The following is a 17,204-nucleotide window of genomic DNA, read 5'->3' on the forward strand; positions in this document are numbered from 1 at the left end:
TAGTGCAGCTCAAGGCCTCTTCGAGGGCATTCCTTCTAACTTAGTAAGCACATGAATGGTGTGACAGGCTGGGGGCATGGCACAGGCCTGCTTTTAGGCTTGTAAGACTGTTTTGGCAACTAGTCAAGTCAGCAAGCCTCTGTTCCCAGGCAAATGGTCCTGCTAAAAATAAGCAGGCAGAAACTTAATGCATTCAGATCCAAAACAGCCTAATCTTTCCCTTAGGGTTGGGCTTTTCCTAGTATTTTCATCTTAGGAAACTTTTTGTTTAAAGTTTTATCGATGCCTTGTGTTTTTTTTTAAAGTCAGTCATTTTCTCACATATACCCCCTTCTTCCACATTATACCCTCCCTCATAACAAAGTGATAAGCAAAATACAGGGACAACCTCAACTCCTGTGCAGTGCTGTGCCTATAATCGTCCAAACTTTCTACCAATAGGAGAAGAAACTTTCCTCTAACTTCCTGGGCAGCTTTAGTGTTTTGTTTTACCTCATGATGGTCATTCTAGACACTTTGCTTTTTTTGCTTTCTGAGTTTCTCTGAGACATTCCCACTTCTTTCATTTTGAAGGCATCTTTCTTTTTAGGTGTGTGGTGCAGGACATTTGAGGTGGTTGGCCCTTAACTTTGGGTAGGTGGGAATGGGGGTAAAGAATGAGACTTTTACAGAAGAGCCACCCAACTAATCATTATCTGTGATAAGATTTGAATCTAGGTCTTCCTAACTCACAATTCCTGTGCTCTCTTATCTGCTGCCTCTGAAGATCGAAGAGCAGTGGAAAAACGGAGGTTTTTTTTCTTTCTGACTGCCTTTCCTTGATAGCACAAAGGTTTTGATGTGCCGCAGCCCTACTGAGTTCCTGGGATCGAAGAAGGGTGCTCAAAAAGCCATTTCCTTTATAGCAGTGCTCTCTAGGACACAAGAAATAGTATCCAGTTAGATTATTATAAAAGAGTGCACTGGGATAGCTTCATTCAGTTCTTTTGAAAAAGAAAGGTTTAAATTTAAAAAACAAAAACAAAGAAAATACCTATTCTAAGGGTGAAGTCAAGTCTGGCTCAGCAAGGGAATTGAACACCAGTCTAACACTCTATCCATGAAAACTGTGATAATACATCTTTAATATTAAAGTCATATAAAGCTAAGAAAAAAAGGGGGAAAAGTTCATTATTAAAGCCACCTTTCCAGAGCTTATTGTTGTTCTTTTCATGTGCATGATAAAGTTCTCTGGGATAGTCAAAGACTCCTTTACTGAAGGACTATTTCCCCAAGCAACTAATTCTACATCTGGATAGCTTTCCCTCATATCAAGCCTAAAATCTTCTCTATCTGCTATTTCTAGTTGTGCCATCTGGAGCTGAGCAGAATAAATCTAATCCCTTTTCTATTTGATGGTAAGTAAATTACTTGGAGAAATGGGTTCTGTCTTCCTTTAATATCATTTTATTCGTAGGAAGAACAAAGATCAGATTATTTTAATTGCATAACCCAGTGGAAAGCAAATTCCTTGAGGGCAGTCTTGGTATCCTTTGTGCCTTCTGCATAGTAGGCCTTTTAACACAAGAAGGACCTGAATTTAAGATTGTCTCCAAGGACCAAGCTGCCTCTACTGTTGTAGAGCATTTTTTTTAATCCATAAGGCAAAGAAAATAGAGACAAGACGAAAATCTTTATTTCAAAGCTTTTGCATCTGTTGATGCACTTGGTCCTTTCCTTGTTAGTAAATGTTTGTTGACTTGCACTTGTTCCTGGAGATTGACTGGAACATGTAGCGAAACATCCTTTTTTTGAGAGACCATAACACTCTGTTGTTGTTGTTCACTTGTTCGGTCATGTCCAACTCTTTGTAACCCTGTGGACCAACTGTCCATGGGGTTTTTTTGGCAAAGATACTGGAATGGTTTGCTATTTCCTTTTTTTTTCTTTTTAGGCAATTGGCGTTAAGTGACTTGCCCAGGGTCACACAGTTAAGTTTGCTATTTCCTTCTACAGTTTTAGCAGGCAGGGGTTAAGTGACTTGCCCAGGGTCACACAGCTAGTAAGTAGGGTCAGACTTGAATTCTGATATTTCTGACTCCAGGCCCAGTGCTCTATCCCCAGCTGCCCCCATAACTCCCTAGTGGCAAACAAACAAAAACCTCAGGCCTTTCTCTGTGGGAAGGAGGTGGAGAGAGGGGCCCTTCTTAACTTTCTCACTGAGAACACTAGCAGAAAGGGGTACCCCAAAAGACAAAAGAGATGAGGTAGCAGTAAGGGCCTGCATCTATTTGGAGCAAGACAGAACCCTCTAGGACAGTGTTTATCCAGACTGGGACGTTGAATATGCTCAGTACAAGAATTACTTGAGGGGCAGCTAGGTGGCGCAGTGGATAGAGCACCGGCCCTGAAGTCAGGAGGACCTGAGTTCAAATCCAGCCTCACACCAAACACTTGACCTGTACTAGCTGTGTGACCTTGGGCAAGTCACTTAACCCCGATTGCCTCACTTAAAAAAAAATAAGGATTATTTGAGTGTTCAGATGAGATGCTACACATCTCATGCTTAGGCTCTGATCTCAGGATAGAAGGCAGGGGCAGGAGTTTATGGGAGTTATTGGCTGTGCTTAAGCAGGAGTAATCCTCTTAGGCAAGGAAGGAAAGACTTTCCTTTCTATGATCGGGATTTATAGATAGGAAACACTGCCCTAGAAAGTAGCATTGTATAATGGAATAACATTCTAATTACAGGCCTGAAGTGATTCTTGGGATACCCAAGTCTCAAGTACAATCATTGACAGACATAAAATGGTTATAATAAATTGAGAAATAAAATGAGGAGGTGTTGGATTAGATGACTTCTAAAGTTCCTCGTTCTAAATCTACGATCACTATTCTGTTAGAATAAGGCCATTTTGCTTTCTGGTATAGTTTTCCCTCTCCCTCCCTCTGTTACCACTGCGAACATGAGCAGCTGTGCACCATAGATGGCTCTGACCTGATAAGGTAGGACTAGGTGAAAAAAATAACTTCTGGAGAGAACAGTCAGACTAGGAGCTTGAGGAGTAGGTGAGATGACCCTTTCTTAGAAGCCTAGTGCTGAGTAAACGTGTAAATGGGACAGTGATCATTCCTGCATGGAGAAATAATCAGCACACAAGTACCTCCCTGTCTCTGCTGCTGACAGCTGGTTCCAGGCATTCCCAATCTAAATCTGGAATTGGCTATAGCCCTACATTGAGTGACTGTGAAGTAGGAGAGCTGAACAAAAACTCTGCCCTTCACACTGAAACTACAGCAACAAGCAACCCCAGCAGAGGGAAAGAGATGAGAAGGAGGGAGAGAAGGTGTGGTGGCTCTATTTAGAAAATGTGACTGGTACTTAGGGAAATATGGTTGGTCACTTGAAAAATGAAGGTGGCCTCACAGTCACTCTTGGATTTTCTTCTTATCCCTAAACTTTTTTCAGTCTGTTCTCCCATCCTTAGAATATCCGTGACTTTAAAAAGGGGGGTGGTCTGTGAAGGGGAATTTTAAAAAAAAGCAGTCTTGCTCCCGCATCTTTGTATTTTAGTGGGATTGGTTATTTATCATTGTGGTATACAGTGATCATTTGGAAGATCTCAGTGATATTGACTTTCAGAATTCTTGTTGTTCAGTCATTCATTCATGTCCAACTCTGTGACCCTGTGGATCATTCTGTCCCTGGAGTTTTCTTGGCAAATATAATGGAGGGGTTTGCCATTTCCTTCTCCAGTGGATTAAGGCAAACCGAGGTAAAGTGATTTACCCAGGATCACACAGCTAGTTAAGTGTCTGAGGCCAGATTTGAGCTCAAGTCTTCTGACTCCAGGCCCAGTGCTCACTGAGCCAGCTAGCTGCCTTCAGACTTCTAGGGGCTATAATTTCTTCCCCTTCCCCACTCCCATTCACCTTAAGAATTTCATAAGTTGATATAGCTGGGGGGGGGGGGAGAGGGAGACACCTGGTGACCAAGTCAGCTGCATTTCATTAAATTGGTCCTTAGACAGTAAACACCCAATGAACTATCTTTCTAGCTAGGTGGTGCAGTGATTGCCAGACTTTGGACACAGGACAGCCAGAGTTCAAATCCAGCCTCATACTCTGGCTAGTCACTTGCTGGGCCAGTCACTTGACCTTTGCCCACCACAATTTCCTCATTTGTAAAGTAGGAATAATAATAGTGGTTGTGAAGATTAAATGATGACGTTGGCAGACTTAAATGCTCTATAAATGCAAGCCAATGTTATTATTAGTCCAGTTTGGTGGGTTGGACCTGTCAGAGCTCTCTCTGACAGATCAAAGATCTGTCCTGGACCCTCTTTTTTCCTTTATGCTCTCATTTGGTAAACTCATCAGTTATTGATGCACATGTATTCAATTAATATTTCTATATAGATAATTCCCGCATCTATATATCTAGCTCTAACCTCTCCCCTGAGCTTCAATTGCCTGTTGGATCTCTTGACTTAGATGACCTTGTAAGCACCTCAACCTGTCCAAAAAAGAGCTCATGTTTCTCTCCCAACTTCATTATTTCTGTCAAGGGTATCATCATCTTTCTAGCCACTCAGGATTGCAACTCCTGTCTCTCATTCATCCCCCATATTAAGTCTGTTTTCAAGTCTTGTCATTTCTTCCTTCATAAGATCTCTCATGTACAAATTTTCTCCACTCACACCACCACCCTGGTGCAATCACCTTGTGTCTTTGCTATTAAGATAGCCTGCCATCAAGTCTTTTCCTCCTCCAGTCCATCCTCTATGAAACTGCCAAAGTGATTTTCCTAAAGTATAGGTCTGACTGAGTCAAACCTCTCTTCCCCCATCCCCCACTGTAAATAGAGTCAGTAGTTCCCTATTGCTTCTAGAATGAAATATAAAATCTTCCATTTGGCACTTAATGTCCTTCACAGTCTGACCCCTTACTACTACCTTTCCAACTTTCTTATACTTTACTCCCCTCTGTGTACTTTGCATGAAGTTACTTTGAAAAGGACACTCAACTCTATACCTTTTCACTGGATTGTCCCTTATGCCTGGAATACTCTCCCTTCTCATCTCTATCTCATGGCTTCTTTTAAGACTGATCTCAAGTCTTGCTTTCTGTAGGAAGCCTTTCCCTGTCCCTTTCCTACCCTCACCTCCCTTCTAGTGTCTTCCCTCTGAGATTATTTAACATTTATACTATATGTATCTTGTATGTACCTAGTTATTCCCTGTTAGAAGGTGAGTTCTTTGAGGGCAGGGACTTTTTTTTGGCATGTGGTTTTCTTTGTGTCTCCAGTGTTTAGAGCAGTTCCTGACAACATAGTAAGTACCTAATGAATTTTTTTTTTGGCAAGTAGGGTGCTGTTGGCATAATTCTCGAGAACTAGGGCCACTTCTGCCAGACTGAAGCACTTAGAATAGGGTTTAATACAGGATGGGCTCTGAAGTCTCACTAGTGCAAGTCAGCTAAGTGTCAAGCAAGTCAGCCTTTCCTTGCCTTACTTCATGCTTCCCTCTCTCTTCCCTCCCCCCAGGAGATTCCACACTCTCCGTTGTGTCCCCTACCCTAGGATACCCAGACTCTCCCCAAAGATTCTCCAAATCCAGTGAAATCTAAACTAAAATCAAAAGATGAGGCTTTACTATATAAGGACCCAACCTGACCAAGCCTTCAGACAAAGATTATAAATACCTTATAGCCCTAGTCCCTGCCCTTCCCTTACTTCTCAGTTTGCAGCCTGATTTCTGCCAGATCCTGGATGATGGGACACATGATGACTTTATTTTTTTAAACATTAAAAACATATTCTTTTACATTTTAAAAATTAATTTATTTTTAGTTTTCAACATTCACTTCCAAGCTTTTGAGTTTTATATTTTCTCCACCTCCTTCCCCTCTTCCCTCCCCAAGGTGGTGTGCAATCTGATACATATACATTCCTATTAAACATATTTTCACATTAGTCATGTTGTAAAGAAGAATTAGAACCAAGAGAAAGAGTGACAAGAAAGAAGAAATGAAACAAAGCAGAAGGAAAAAAAGCAAATAGTATGAATTGATCTGCATTCAGACTCCATAGTTCCTTCTTTGGATGTGGATAGCATTTTCCATCATGAGACTTCTGGAGACGTCTTAGATCCTTGCATTGCTGAGAAGAGCTAAGTCTATCAAAATTAGTCATCGGACAATGTGGCTGTTACTGTGTACAATGTTCTCCTGGTTCTGCTCACTTCACTCAACATCAGTCCATACCAGTCTTTCCAGGTTTTTCTGAAGTCTGCTTGCTCATTGTATTCCATTATATTCATGCACCACAACTTGTTCAGCCATTCCCCAGTTGATGGGCACTCCCCTCAATTTCCAATTCTTTGCCACCACAAAAAGAGCTACTATAAATATTTTTGTACATGTGGGTCCTTTTCCCATTTTTATGATCTCTTTGGGATACAGCTCTAGAAATGGTATTGAGTCAAAGGGTATGCACATTTTTATAGCCCTTTGGGCATAGTGGAAGACATGACTTTAAAAACAGAATATTTGGTAGACTTGTTATGTTGAATACTATACTAATGATACCTATAAGTCTTCTTTGTCTAATGAGATTTTGCTTTCTCACAAGGCAGATCTTGTTTGGGGGCTTGACTTTCAATTATAGCTGAGTAGAATCCCTTAGAAGTCTAAGAACTTAGTCATATTGCCCTCTTTTTTTGGTAACATTTTATGAACTCTGATAGAGACAACAAGGGCCTTTCCTTGGCATTAGGAAGACCTGGGTTTACATTCCACTTCTGAAGTATTCTGGCTATGTGGCCTTGGGTAAGTCACTTAACCTCCTAGCCTCCCAAACAGCTCTTTATGACTACAAGTTGCTAAGTGGATGCTTAATCTACATGAATAGAGGGTTTTTGCTTGTTGGGAGAGTTTCCTTTGGCACTATAAATACCTCTACCCATGGAACCGTAGACAACCCTCCCTCATAAGAAAGGGAAATTCAAGCAAAACATTCCTTCACTGTTATTGCACCTAGTTGCTTTGCTACCGCAGAAGAACTGCCCTGAATATTATAGTATATCTTGGACCTTTAGATTTCTGTCTTTAACCTCCATGCTTCCTAACTCCTTTCCTTGGAAGGCTGAAGAATAGGCAAACACTAAGGAACCAGCTTTCTTAATATCTCCCCTGAGAGGTTTTATATTTAACAACTTATTTTACCTTTATTTTAAAAGTAGATTGGCATTTAAAACCCAAATGAGATCGGGGTTCTTTGAATCTTGAATTGGCTGGGCTTGTTTCAACTATTAGTGTGAATAATCAAATTGACTGTAACCTAACCTCTAGGGATCTTTGAGAAGAGAGGACATGAAGAAAGTTGTCTAAGGAGGATGGACCAGGCCATCATCCTGTACTGTATCCTGTACTGACTGATGATTTCACGCATGTGGAAAATACAAAAAGGTTGCTGTCGGTGCCTGAGGAAGTGTGTGATGCTTATCTGAGCCTGCAATTAGTGTGATATGAAGAATGTAGCATTAAATGCTAAGGAGAAGTTCAGAGAATCAAGTGAATGATCACAAAGAAAAGCTGGCAAGTTAACCAAGTAGCCTCAAGAAAATAAATTCTTGGAGCTTGAGGACTGTGTTTCCATATATTTCTCTTCCTAGCTTCTGGTACATAGTTCTCATTTGTTTATTGGTTAAGAAAGTAAAAACACATACTCAGATCTTACATTTGTAAAAACAAACAAGAAAACCCCATATTTGTCCCTTTTCACTGCTAAAACCATAAGAAGAGTTTCTATTCTCTGATTCTACTTTCTCTCTACTTTTCAACCTCTCGCACTCAGGTTTATTAGCCTTTCACTCTACAGAAAAATTCTCTCTCCAAACAATGATCCAGTTACCTCTTCTGGGTCCTAGTCTTCTGTGGTCTCTGAAGTTTATTACTGACTACTTCATTCTAGGTAATCTTTCTTCTCTTGGTTTTCTTTTTGTCACTCTGTTCCTTTCAGTCTCTTTCACTGTCCATCATGTTATCTCCTGACCCTTAAGTGTAAGTAATCCAGAAGGCTGTCTTCTCAGTATATTCTCTCCTTTGGTGATCTCTTCAGCTCCCATGGGTCCAATTAGCACCACATGAAATGGCTCTCATGGTTTCCATTATCACTATATAGCTGACTCCCAAATCTAGATATCTGGCTTCATCTTTATTAAATTCTAGCCTACATTTCCTGGATACCTAGATGTCCCCACTAACATCCCAACTGAACTTAACTCTTTTTCCAAATATATCTTCTCTTCCCCCACCTTCCACCTGGCACTAATAGTCTCTCGGGCATCAAGATTCATAACCTTAGAGTCATCTTGGACTCTTCACCTTCCCATACCATCAGTTGTGTCCTATAACTTCTATAGCGTATCTGAAATCTGTCACTGCTCTGATTCATTGGCCGTTATGTTAGTTTTAGTCTCTTGCCCCTGCTGATTTAAACTATTATAAGCACCTTAGGATTGTTTTCCCTACAGCTAGCCTTTTCCTCTCCAATGCATTCACTGCATGGCTACCAAAATTCTCCTAGGTCACAGATCTGACCATGTTACTGTGCTTAAAAGGCCGCCTGTTGTGTCTAGAAGAAAATAGAAATTCCTTACTTTGGCCCTTAGGACCCTTACCATCCTTAGTTTGCCTCCCCTCTTAATCTACTCAGCATTCCAACCATCCAGGGTTGCTGGCTGTTGCCTAAACTCTTAACATACCAGTTTTTTGAGAATTTGCGTAGCCCTGTAAATGCATCCTCCTCCCAGAATCCCTTTCTTCCTTCCAGCTCAGATGCTGCTTCTCACATGTGTCTTTCCTTGTGTCCTTCTTTTCCTCTTATTTCTAGCTATAATAGTATTCTTTGTTCAAATTCTTTATTCATGTGCCTAGAACACTGTCAAGATCTTGCCTTAGGTTCCCCCATCATTCTTGACATTTTTTATTTAACTTCTTTGTTGTAGTCTCTTCCCCTTTAAGGTGGGGATTGTTTGATCTTTCTCTTCATTTTCCTACTACCTGAAATATAGCAGATGCTAATAAATGTGTTGATTTAATCCAAGTTTTTAGATGGAGAGGTTAGTGTCAGTTGTAATGAGATTTGGGTATAAGTTAGAGTTGTAGAGGAATATCTTAATGGAACATACATTGAGCAGGAAGACAATAATAAGTAATGTTTATACAGTGATTGAAGGTTTACAAACCACTACCACCTTAATCCTCACAACTCCAGGTAGCCCCAATTCCACAGCTGAAGAAAGGGAGGCTGACATTAAAAGCCTTGCCCATGCTTCCCCAGTTAGTAACTATCAGATGTGCAATTTGAAGCCAGTTCTCCTGACTCCATATTCAGAGCTCCATTTACTATATCACGATGTCGCTTCCATAGCCAGAATTTCCAGAAGGGACAGTATCTTGAACCTTGCAGGTTTTATTTTTGGTCATTGATTTGAGGTGTATTTTTGAATAGGGAGATTGGCATCAGAGTTGTGATGAGATTAGGATTTAAGACATCATTGTAAAGGAATCTCTGAATGGGGTGTGCATTGGGTAGGAAGAATGAATAACTGACATTTTTGTAGTGCTCATTGTATAAGTGATATTGAATTTTCCTGTCCTGCATTTGTGCTGTAGTAGGAGGCTAGAAATATCAGAGTAGGTAACTTTGAAAGGTTTTTGTTTGGCTAGATAATCGACCTTCTTCTGACTTGTGATACTTTCTTGTTTTCTATAGGTATAACTACAGAATCTCCAGGATGACCATACAGTTCCGTGCAATCTTCCCCTTAGCCTTGCCTGGAGTGTTGGCACTCATCGGCTGGTGGTGGTTTTTCTCTCGAAAAAAAGAGCATGTCAGCAGTCGTGACAGGCAGGCAGGGGCCACAGCCAAAGATCTTAGGACAGACACTCCAATTGAGGAATCCCTCTTGAGGGAAGAAGTCTACTACACGAGAGTAGTGCCTTTACCATCAAATGGTTCACAGCCTCCAGACAAAGAGATAGTAACTATGGGTAAATCTTCCGTGGAACTTGTAACTATACCATCACAGCCACATCTGGTTCCAAGAAAATCAGATTCTTCTACCACCTCGTCCGGCACCACAGACGCAAAGCTCCGACTGAGCTCACGAAAGGAAGACAGTGGAAGATTGGAAAAAGCAGCATCTCAACAGGAAACGAGGTCTATTCCTAAAGAATCTTCACTTCCACCCCTGAAGGATGCTTTGTTCCCCCATGAAGCAATAGAACTACAAAAACAAGATTCCCCATTCAGTCAGATATCTGGGAAAGGCTGGCCAGGCCATTTGGAGGTCCCTTCCGAGCAGCATGGCCCTTTGGAGAAGGTAAAGGAGACAAGTGGAATAGAAGGAACAGGTGATGCAGCTATGGGAGAGAGTGTGTCTGAAGAAGGTGGCTTGTCCCATGACCTTGGTTCTGAATCTAAGAACAGAGTTCCCAGACAGGATGCCATGATGGAAGAAGAAAAAGGGAAGGAGAAGGGGAGATCTCAGGGAGTCAGGTCAGTGCAGAAGGAAGAGTGCCTGGGGAAAGTATTGAATAGCTTCATAGAGTCAACTCAAGCAGAATTATCACAGGAAGAAGAGGCACTGGCTCATCAGGTCAGAGGCAGCAGATCTGGAGAAGGTTACCTAGATGGGGACCTCGTAGGAGAACTGAAGAAAAGAAGCTCTCTAGAGATCAGAGAGGATTTTGAGCAGGCAGCCATGCAAATCATTTCCAAAGTGATCTTAGCAGCAAAGGAAGAAGTACTAGGGAAAACAGCGGGTGACCTTAAGCAACACAACTGTCAACCTTCAGTGAGTTGGGTTGAAGGCCCAGTGGAGGAGGAGAGCTTTGCCCTAGGCAGCCAGAAACCTGTCTTGGAGCAGAACTCTTCAGATCCCAGCAGGGCAGTGATTGAAGCACCGATGGCAGCAGGAGAGACAGTAGAGCTGGACATAGCCAGCCCCCCGCCTGGCCCCCAGATGGAAGACTTCACTCACAAGCAGAAGACTTATGTGAGTTGTCTGAAGAACAGCCTCGTGTCCAGTGCTGCCCTTGATGGCAAGCCAAAGAATTCCGCCCAGCGTATCTCCCTGGCAGCATGCCCACCCCAAGCCATCATCCACCACAGTGAGTCATTTGAGGAGGCCAACATCAGGGTAGAGGATACCAGCTGTGTCACCTGCATGTCAGAGGACAACCAGAGGGCTCAGTCAGTATCTTCTTCTGGTAACTGTTCAGATTCTGCAGTCACTTCTGGGCTAGAAGATTCTTCCTTGGAGTCCAACCTAAGCCCCAGCAACAAGCTGCTTACACCTCCACTGCTGGAAAGGACTGTGTCCTATAGCAATGGAGTGCTGAAAGGGGAGTCCTCTGACCTGGGGACAGAGGATAGATGGACCACAGAGACAGAGGCTGATCAGTCTGGAGGTAGGAATGTTTTAAAGTCACATAGAATACAAAAGTGGGGTGGGTCCCCCTTTATTCTGGTCCCTGCTTCTCAACAAACCTGTTTTTTAAGGGGGGTGTGTGTGTGTGTGTGTGTGTGTGTGTTTAAGACCTATGACTTGAGTTTTGTGGATTGTGCCTTTTTAAAATTCATTTTCCAACTCTTATGACCCAAGACACTTTCTAAAACTGTATCTTTATCAGCTAAGCTGTGTAATAAAGTTATTATCTGAGGACTCTTAGGTGACTTTGTTGAGTCAAATGGATGAAATCTTCCCTGGAATAGTGTTGAATGTATTCCTCTGTGGAGGGTAACCTCTGAAAATCAGGCTTGTTATTGAAAGCCAAAAGCAGACTGTAGGTCTATTTTTATGGTTTTTAAAGTAGGATATTTGTTCTTTTGGAGATTAAATTTAGAGAAGATTGCTGTTGTTGTTTTTAATGCTTTCTTTTCTTGAACTTGTTTCTATGGCTTTGCTTATGTCCTTTCTTAGGAAAGTCCAACAGATGGCCACTTCCCTTGGTAGCCATAAGATATTGAGGCTTTCCAGGCTAGTCCCTATAACACATTCAACTGTGAAAATCTGGTAGAGATTTGTACCCAGCAGCCAACCAGTCATGGGCTGTGACTGGGCAGCTGTAATTCCATCCCAAGGGAGGCTTTCTGTGATTAAAAACTGTCTCAGGCTTCTCAAAAATGGACCCAGATGTGGAACGTTAGAATGGCTAATTCCTTCATCAGCAGTACCCAGTCCTGGATTGGCTAACTCCCAGAATGTGCCAGATCATCTCATGGGATGACAACAGAGATCAAAACTCATTTTAATTGATTTAAGCACATAGCTATTTCTTAGGTTTGCATACATCCTTGATCCACATGATATAAAATGGTGGTTTTGCTCCTAAAGTGTAGGGGATGGCCTAGATCATGCTCCTTTGGGTACAGTATTGACATATGGTAAAGAACTTATCTTTCAGATAAATCTTGGACTCTTTCATAGGTCTTTGCTTATTACTGTTCCCTTTAACTTTAGATATGAAGCTCTTCCTTAATCCCATAGTCTGAGTAAGAAGGAACCTCAGAAGCTACTGAATCTGTCCTGTATCTGAACCAGAATCTATTTTGCCACATCCCCAACCAGTGGCCATCCATCTTTGGTCTGTGGATCTAGCCCCAAAGCAGTTCACTCTTTTTTTTTTTAACAATTTGAATTCTTAGGTAGCTTTTTCTTTACATTGAGGTAAAATGCCTTCCTTTTTGAAGATAGGAGAAACTCTCTTTAGAGGCTCAAATTGTTGGCCTGAAGTTAGAGGGTGTCTAGAAGACAGTTGTTCCAAGATGGATACACCTCAACACATTCTGATTCTTTATGACCACCTTGGAGGGGAGGCCTCTGCCAGAGACTTGCTGCCCTTTCACAGTCAAGAGACCTGATGAGGCAGTAATTTCTCAGTATTGGGCTAGAAAACAGATCCAACAGCAGGATCATGTTTATACCTGAGACACCCCCCCATCCCCCATACACAGGGTGCTAAAATACTACTCAGTCTGGGCAGTGCTGTAGAGGTGCTATTGATATGTGAATGATGGACCTGATTCCTTCCTGTCATCTTCCTGCCTGGCATTATGGAGATGTATACTGCCCAAGGGGTAGAATCCTTTAGAATTACAGCACAGGGTTGGAGGTTAGATATGTGTGGAGCACATGAAGCAGAGATTACTGATCTGGCAACTCCAAAGTACAGGGTAATTACCACCTTCTTTTGGAAGGGACATGAAATAGTAGTCTCTGCTTCTCAAATTCTTCTCTTCCCTTGGAATTATATGGGACATAACTCAAGAAAAGATAGAGGGTGAATAGAAACCTAGTGATGATTTGGGTCACCTTTTAGCTAGGAACAATGTAAAAGCTGGGTTTCATGAGAGTGGATTTTTTTTTTCTTTATAGCTAGCCCTTGCTGAGTTACATGCAGCTCAAATTGGGAGGGCTTTAAAATAGAATCCTTGCAGCAGAAAACCCCAGGATTTGGTAGTTAATGATTTTATGTTGGAATTCTGTTGGAATTCTAGTTTCTCTGGAACTAGAGGAATCATTTTGCTTCTTAGCTTGAGTTTCACCCTCTCAAGAAATGAGGAGGTTGGACCAGATGATCTCTAAGGTCCCTTCTAGAAGTTTTGACACCTACATCAGGAGGATTGTAGGCAGGATAAGCATGACTTTAGAACTTATAGAATATAAACCAAAAACAAAATTGGCCTCTCCCTTCTCTCCTTCTCTCCTTGTTTCTGGTAGGGGAAAAGGCTTCTAATCAGGAAGGGGGGACTCAAGAATCCAGAACCTTCAGGAAAAGCTTTCCTGAGAAGATGGAGGTTGTATGCAGGCTCTAGTACCAGAGAGTTAGGTGATCTCCCTTTCTTAGAGTGGTTGGGTTGGGGAAGGTGGTGAGACAATCGACAGAGACCTATTTAATGGGTTGCTTAAGTGAGACCCAGATAATAAGAGAAATTGGTTCTTCTGTGCCCTAGAGGTTTATTGTGACGGGCCCTGCCTAAACCAAGTTCAACTAAGGAACCCCTCCCCCACCTTCACCATACCTCTTTAAGTGAGGCATCTGAATTTTTGGTTTTAGTTTCCATTTCTGAACTAGAGCCTCTGGGTTGGATGTGCTCCTAATAATTCAAGTAAAACTGTGGGTGGCACACTAAAATTAGATCTACCTACACCTCCATTCCTATCTCCACTTAGGCACTTAGGTTTATTATAGTCCTTCTAGACTGAAGTGGCATTCACCACTTAAAAGCTGTGTTGGGGGTGGGAGGTGGGTGGGGCTCTGTACCTTCTTAGAAAAATTAATTACATGCTTTATGGGTTATTGGTGATTTTTTTTTCTGTGTGTGTGTGTAATGTACAAACTTCTTCCCCCTCGAAGGTTCAGATGTGAACAGCATGGATTCTGTGGACAGTGGATGTGGCCTTAGGAAGACAGAAAGTCACCCGAGCTCCCAGGCAGGCACTGAGACCAACAAGGTTGAGCTCACTATCTGGGAGATAGAAGTGCCAAAGGTGAGGATGGACCTCAAAAGCCTGCTATTTTGGAAAACTACTGAAGGGTCTGACTAGAGAACAGGGATGGATAAAACCAATTTTTCCAGGACTCAAGGGTGGGGAACCTGTGGCCTCCAGTGGCAGATTCCCCACCTGTTAGTTTGTTTAGATTCAAAGTATATTGTAGAGAGGAGAAGAATATTAAGTACAGTCCTAAGCAATCTTGGAACCACTTGGATGTTAGTGAGAATGATGCTTCTGCAATGACACTAAACCCTAATAAGATTGAGTTATTTTAAAAACCTCTTCCTTTAAACCCCTCACAGGAGGGCAGCTTATCTCCCCATGGTCTCTTCTCATTTAGGGGACCCAGTCTGTTTGAGGTTGGGAGTACAGTGGTCAAACTTAGAGAAATTGTCCTTAAGCTACAGTGCTTTAGAAAAACATAGCTGGAGGAAAGTAGAGAAAGGTCTACGAATTGGCTCCTGGATTAGAAGGAATTGAATTTGGTGTGGCATTTAAATGAAATATCACTACCAGAGTTCTTTGACTCAAAGAAATTTGGCTGCCCAGAATGCCCACAGTACATGGTAGTACCTTCTGTATGTAATAGGTGCTCACATAATTGAATGAATACCTGGGAGCAAAAGATATGTTTCCCAATCTTAATCACCCATCAGTGTATTTTCTCCCTTAGTCTGAGTCTTCTGTTCAGGCTTCTCTCTCAGAGGATATCCTCTCAACACATGGGCAAAATATGAGGGCACCTCTAGGAGAAGGAGGGTCTGTTTGGTGTGGGGATCAAAATCTTGGTTTTAAATTATACTCTTTCAGTGATGATTGGGGTTTGGCTTCTTCAGAGTTTGTGTTGTATTCCTAACTCCAGTTCCCAGATCTGCAAACAAAGACAAATGTGTTGAAGGCTCCAGACTGCTTGGAATTGGTGACAGTAGCCTGAGGATATTAGACAATTAGTTCTTGGATTTTTGTTTTCCATTTGAGTTTTCTCTGCTAATTATGAGAAACAAATGGCCATAGTAATTTCACTTGGAAGGGTGGGTGTGTGATCACTGTGTAGTTGGAGTGAATGATAGTAACTTGTGATTCCTTTTGTTTACCTGCTCTCTTAACTGAGAGTAAGTGGGGGGGGGTTGGGAAATGGTTCTCTGGAGTAATTTTTCCCCCCTTAATATCTCTTAACTCTTTAAAAACTTGTCCTTTTACCCATCTGAAACTATCTGCCTGGATTGCTTTATGTGGCATGAAATGAGATATACGCTTTTGCATTGTCTAAAACAATGGTAAATATATGTTTTGATATGGAATTCACTTACCATGTAAGTCTCTTCTACCCTTTCATGAAGCACTTGGTTGGCCGGCTAATTGGCAAACAGGGAAGATATGTGAGTTTCTTGAAACAAACGTCTGGTGCCAAGATCTACATTTCAACACTACCTTATACTCAGAACTTTCAGATCTGCCATATAGAAGGTCAGTAGGATGCTTTTGCTATATGTCCTGGTTTCTCTTCCAAAATGCAACCAAGGCTTTCTTTGCATGTGCTCTAAGCATATGTGATTTGTCTTAGTGCTTGTAAATCAACTCATCTAATCCTCAAGAATCTTTTGTAAGGTAGGTAGGTAGTCAAGGCAGGTGTCATCCCTGGAAGAAAAAAGTAATTCTCCCCATTCCCACCTTCCCTTCAGTCATTCTTTCTCATCCATTCTTGTCAGGAAAAAGAGGCTTAGAAGTTAAGAGTCTAAGGTCACACTTCTGATAAGTAATAGATCTGGGATTATTTTGCCAAGCTGCCTATGAACCTTCTTAGAACCAAAATCTTTGAATAAATTTGTTGAATTTTCAAAAAAAAAAGGGGGGGAGGGGGGACAACATTCAGAGGTATTTTCCCTTTCTAGCTTAGTGCTTATAATATTTTTCTTACCAGAACCTTCCTTTCATGGATATTCTAATTCTCACTTTTCTGGTATATGAAATTTCCTTGGATTTCTGAAGTGTGCATCTGGCTATCTCCTGAGGAGTTCAAACCACTACTAATTTTGTTGGCTATTATTTGAAAGGTCATTTGGTTCTGAGAAGAAAAGGCCTTTGGATTAGTTTTACCCTTAATAATAATGCCTTTGAAATGTTTCTTGAGACTTGTTCTTTAAAGGCTTCTTGATTCTCTGTTTCATTGCAGACATAATCCTTGATCTTCAAGAGAATTGCAAACTGTAAACCATATGAAAATAGTTTCTCCACATCACTAAATAAGAGATGGAAATTAAAATAACCCAGAGGTTTCATCTCATACCTATCAGATCAGCAGATATGACCCAAAAATGGGAACACTTAGTTTTGGAGATGCTGTGGGAAGGATAGGCACAGTAATACATTGTAGGAGCTGTGAATTGGTTCAGCTGTTCTGGGTAACAATTTGGAATTATGCAAGAAAAGTGACCAAGCGATTCCATACTGTTTTGAATCAGCCATTCTACTACTCCAAGGTAGTCAGAACTCCAGTTTATAGTAAACTATTCATAGCCACACTTTTTTAGATAGCAAAGAAAAACCAAGCAGATGCCCATTGATTTGGGAAATAGTTGAACATTTGTGGTACAAAAATGTCATGAAGGGGCAGCTAGGTGTCGCAGTGGATAGAGCACTGGCCCTGAATTGAGGAGG

The 17,204-nt window shown here is 41.5% G+C and overlaps 1 protein-coding gene across 6 annotated transcripts in view; it reads left to right on the forward strand.

The window, feature by feature from the left end:
* AKAP1 (A-kinase anchoring protein 1) overlaps window positions 1-17,204 on the forward strand; it is a 46,510-nt gene that overhangs the window by 15,899 nt on the left and 13,407 nt on the right. For 5 of the 6 annotated variants that reach the window (XM_020991921.2, XM_020991922.2, XM_020991920.2 and 2 more), the window contains 3 exons: window positions 9,758-11,457; window positions 14,407-14,540; window positions 15,887-16,013. In XM_020991921.2, coding sequence (XP_020847580.1) covers window positions 9,780-11,457; window positions 14,407-14,540; window positions 15,887-16,013 — 1,939 coding nt within the window. In that variant the 5' untranslated portion in view covers window positions 9,758-9,779. Of the gene's footprint in view, window positions 1-1,345; window positions 1,398-9,757; window positions 11,458-14,406; window positions 14,541-15,886; window positions 16,014-17,204 lie in introns of all 6 variants that reach the window. The other variant, XM_020991919.2, reaches the window with a different exon arrangement.

The sequence above is a fragment of the Phascolarctos cinereus genome, unplaced genomic scaffold, assembly GCF_003287225.1.
Source record: "Phascolarctos cinereus isolate Bilbo 61053 unplaced genomic scaffold, phaCin_HiC Scaffold_5;HRSCAF=322, whole genome shotgun sequence".
Taxonomy (NCBI): domain Eukaryota; kingdom Metazoa; phylum Chordata; class Mammalia; order Diprotodontia; family Phascolarctidae; genus Phascolarctos; species Phascolarctos cinereus.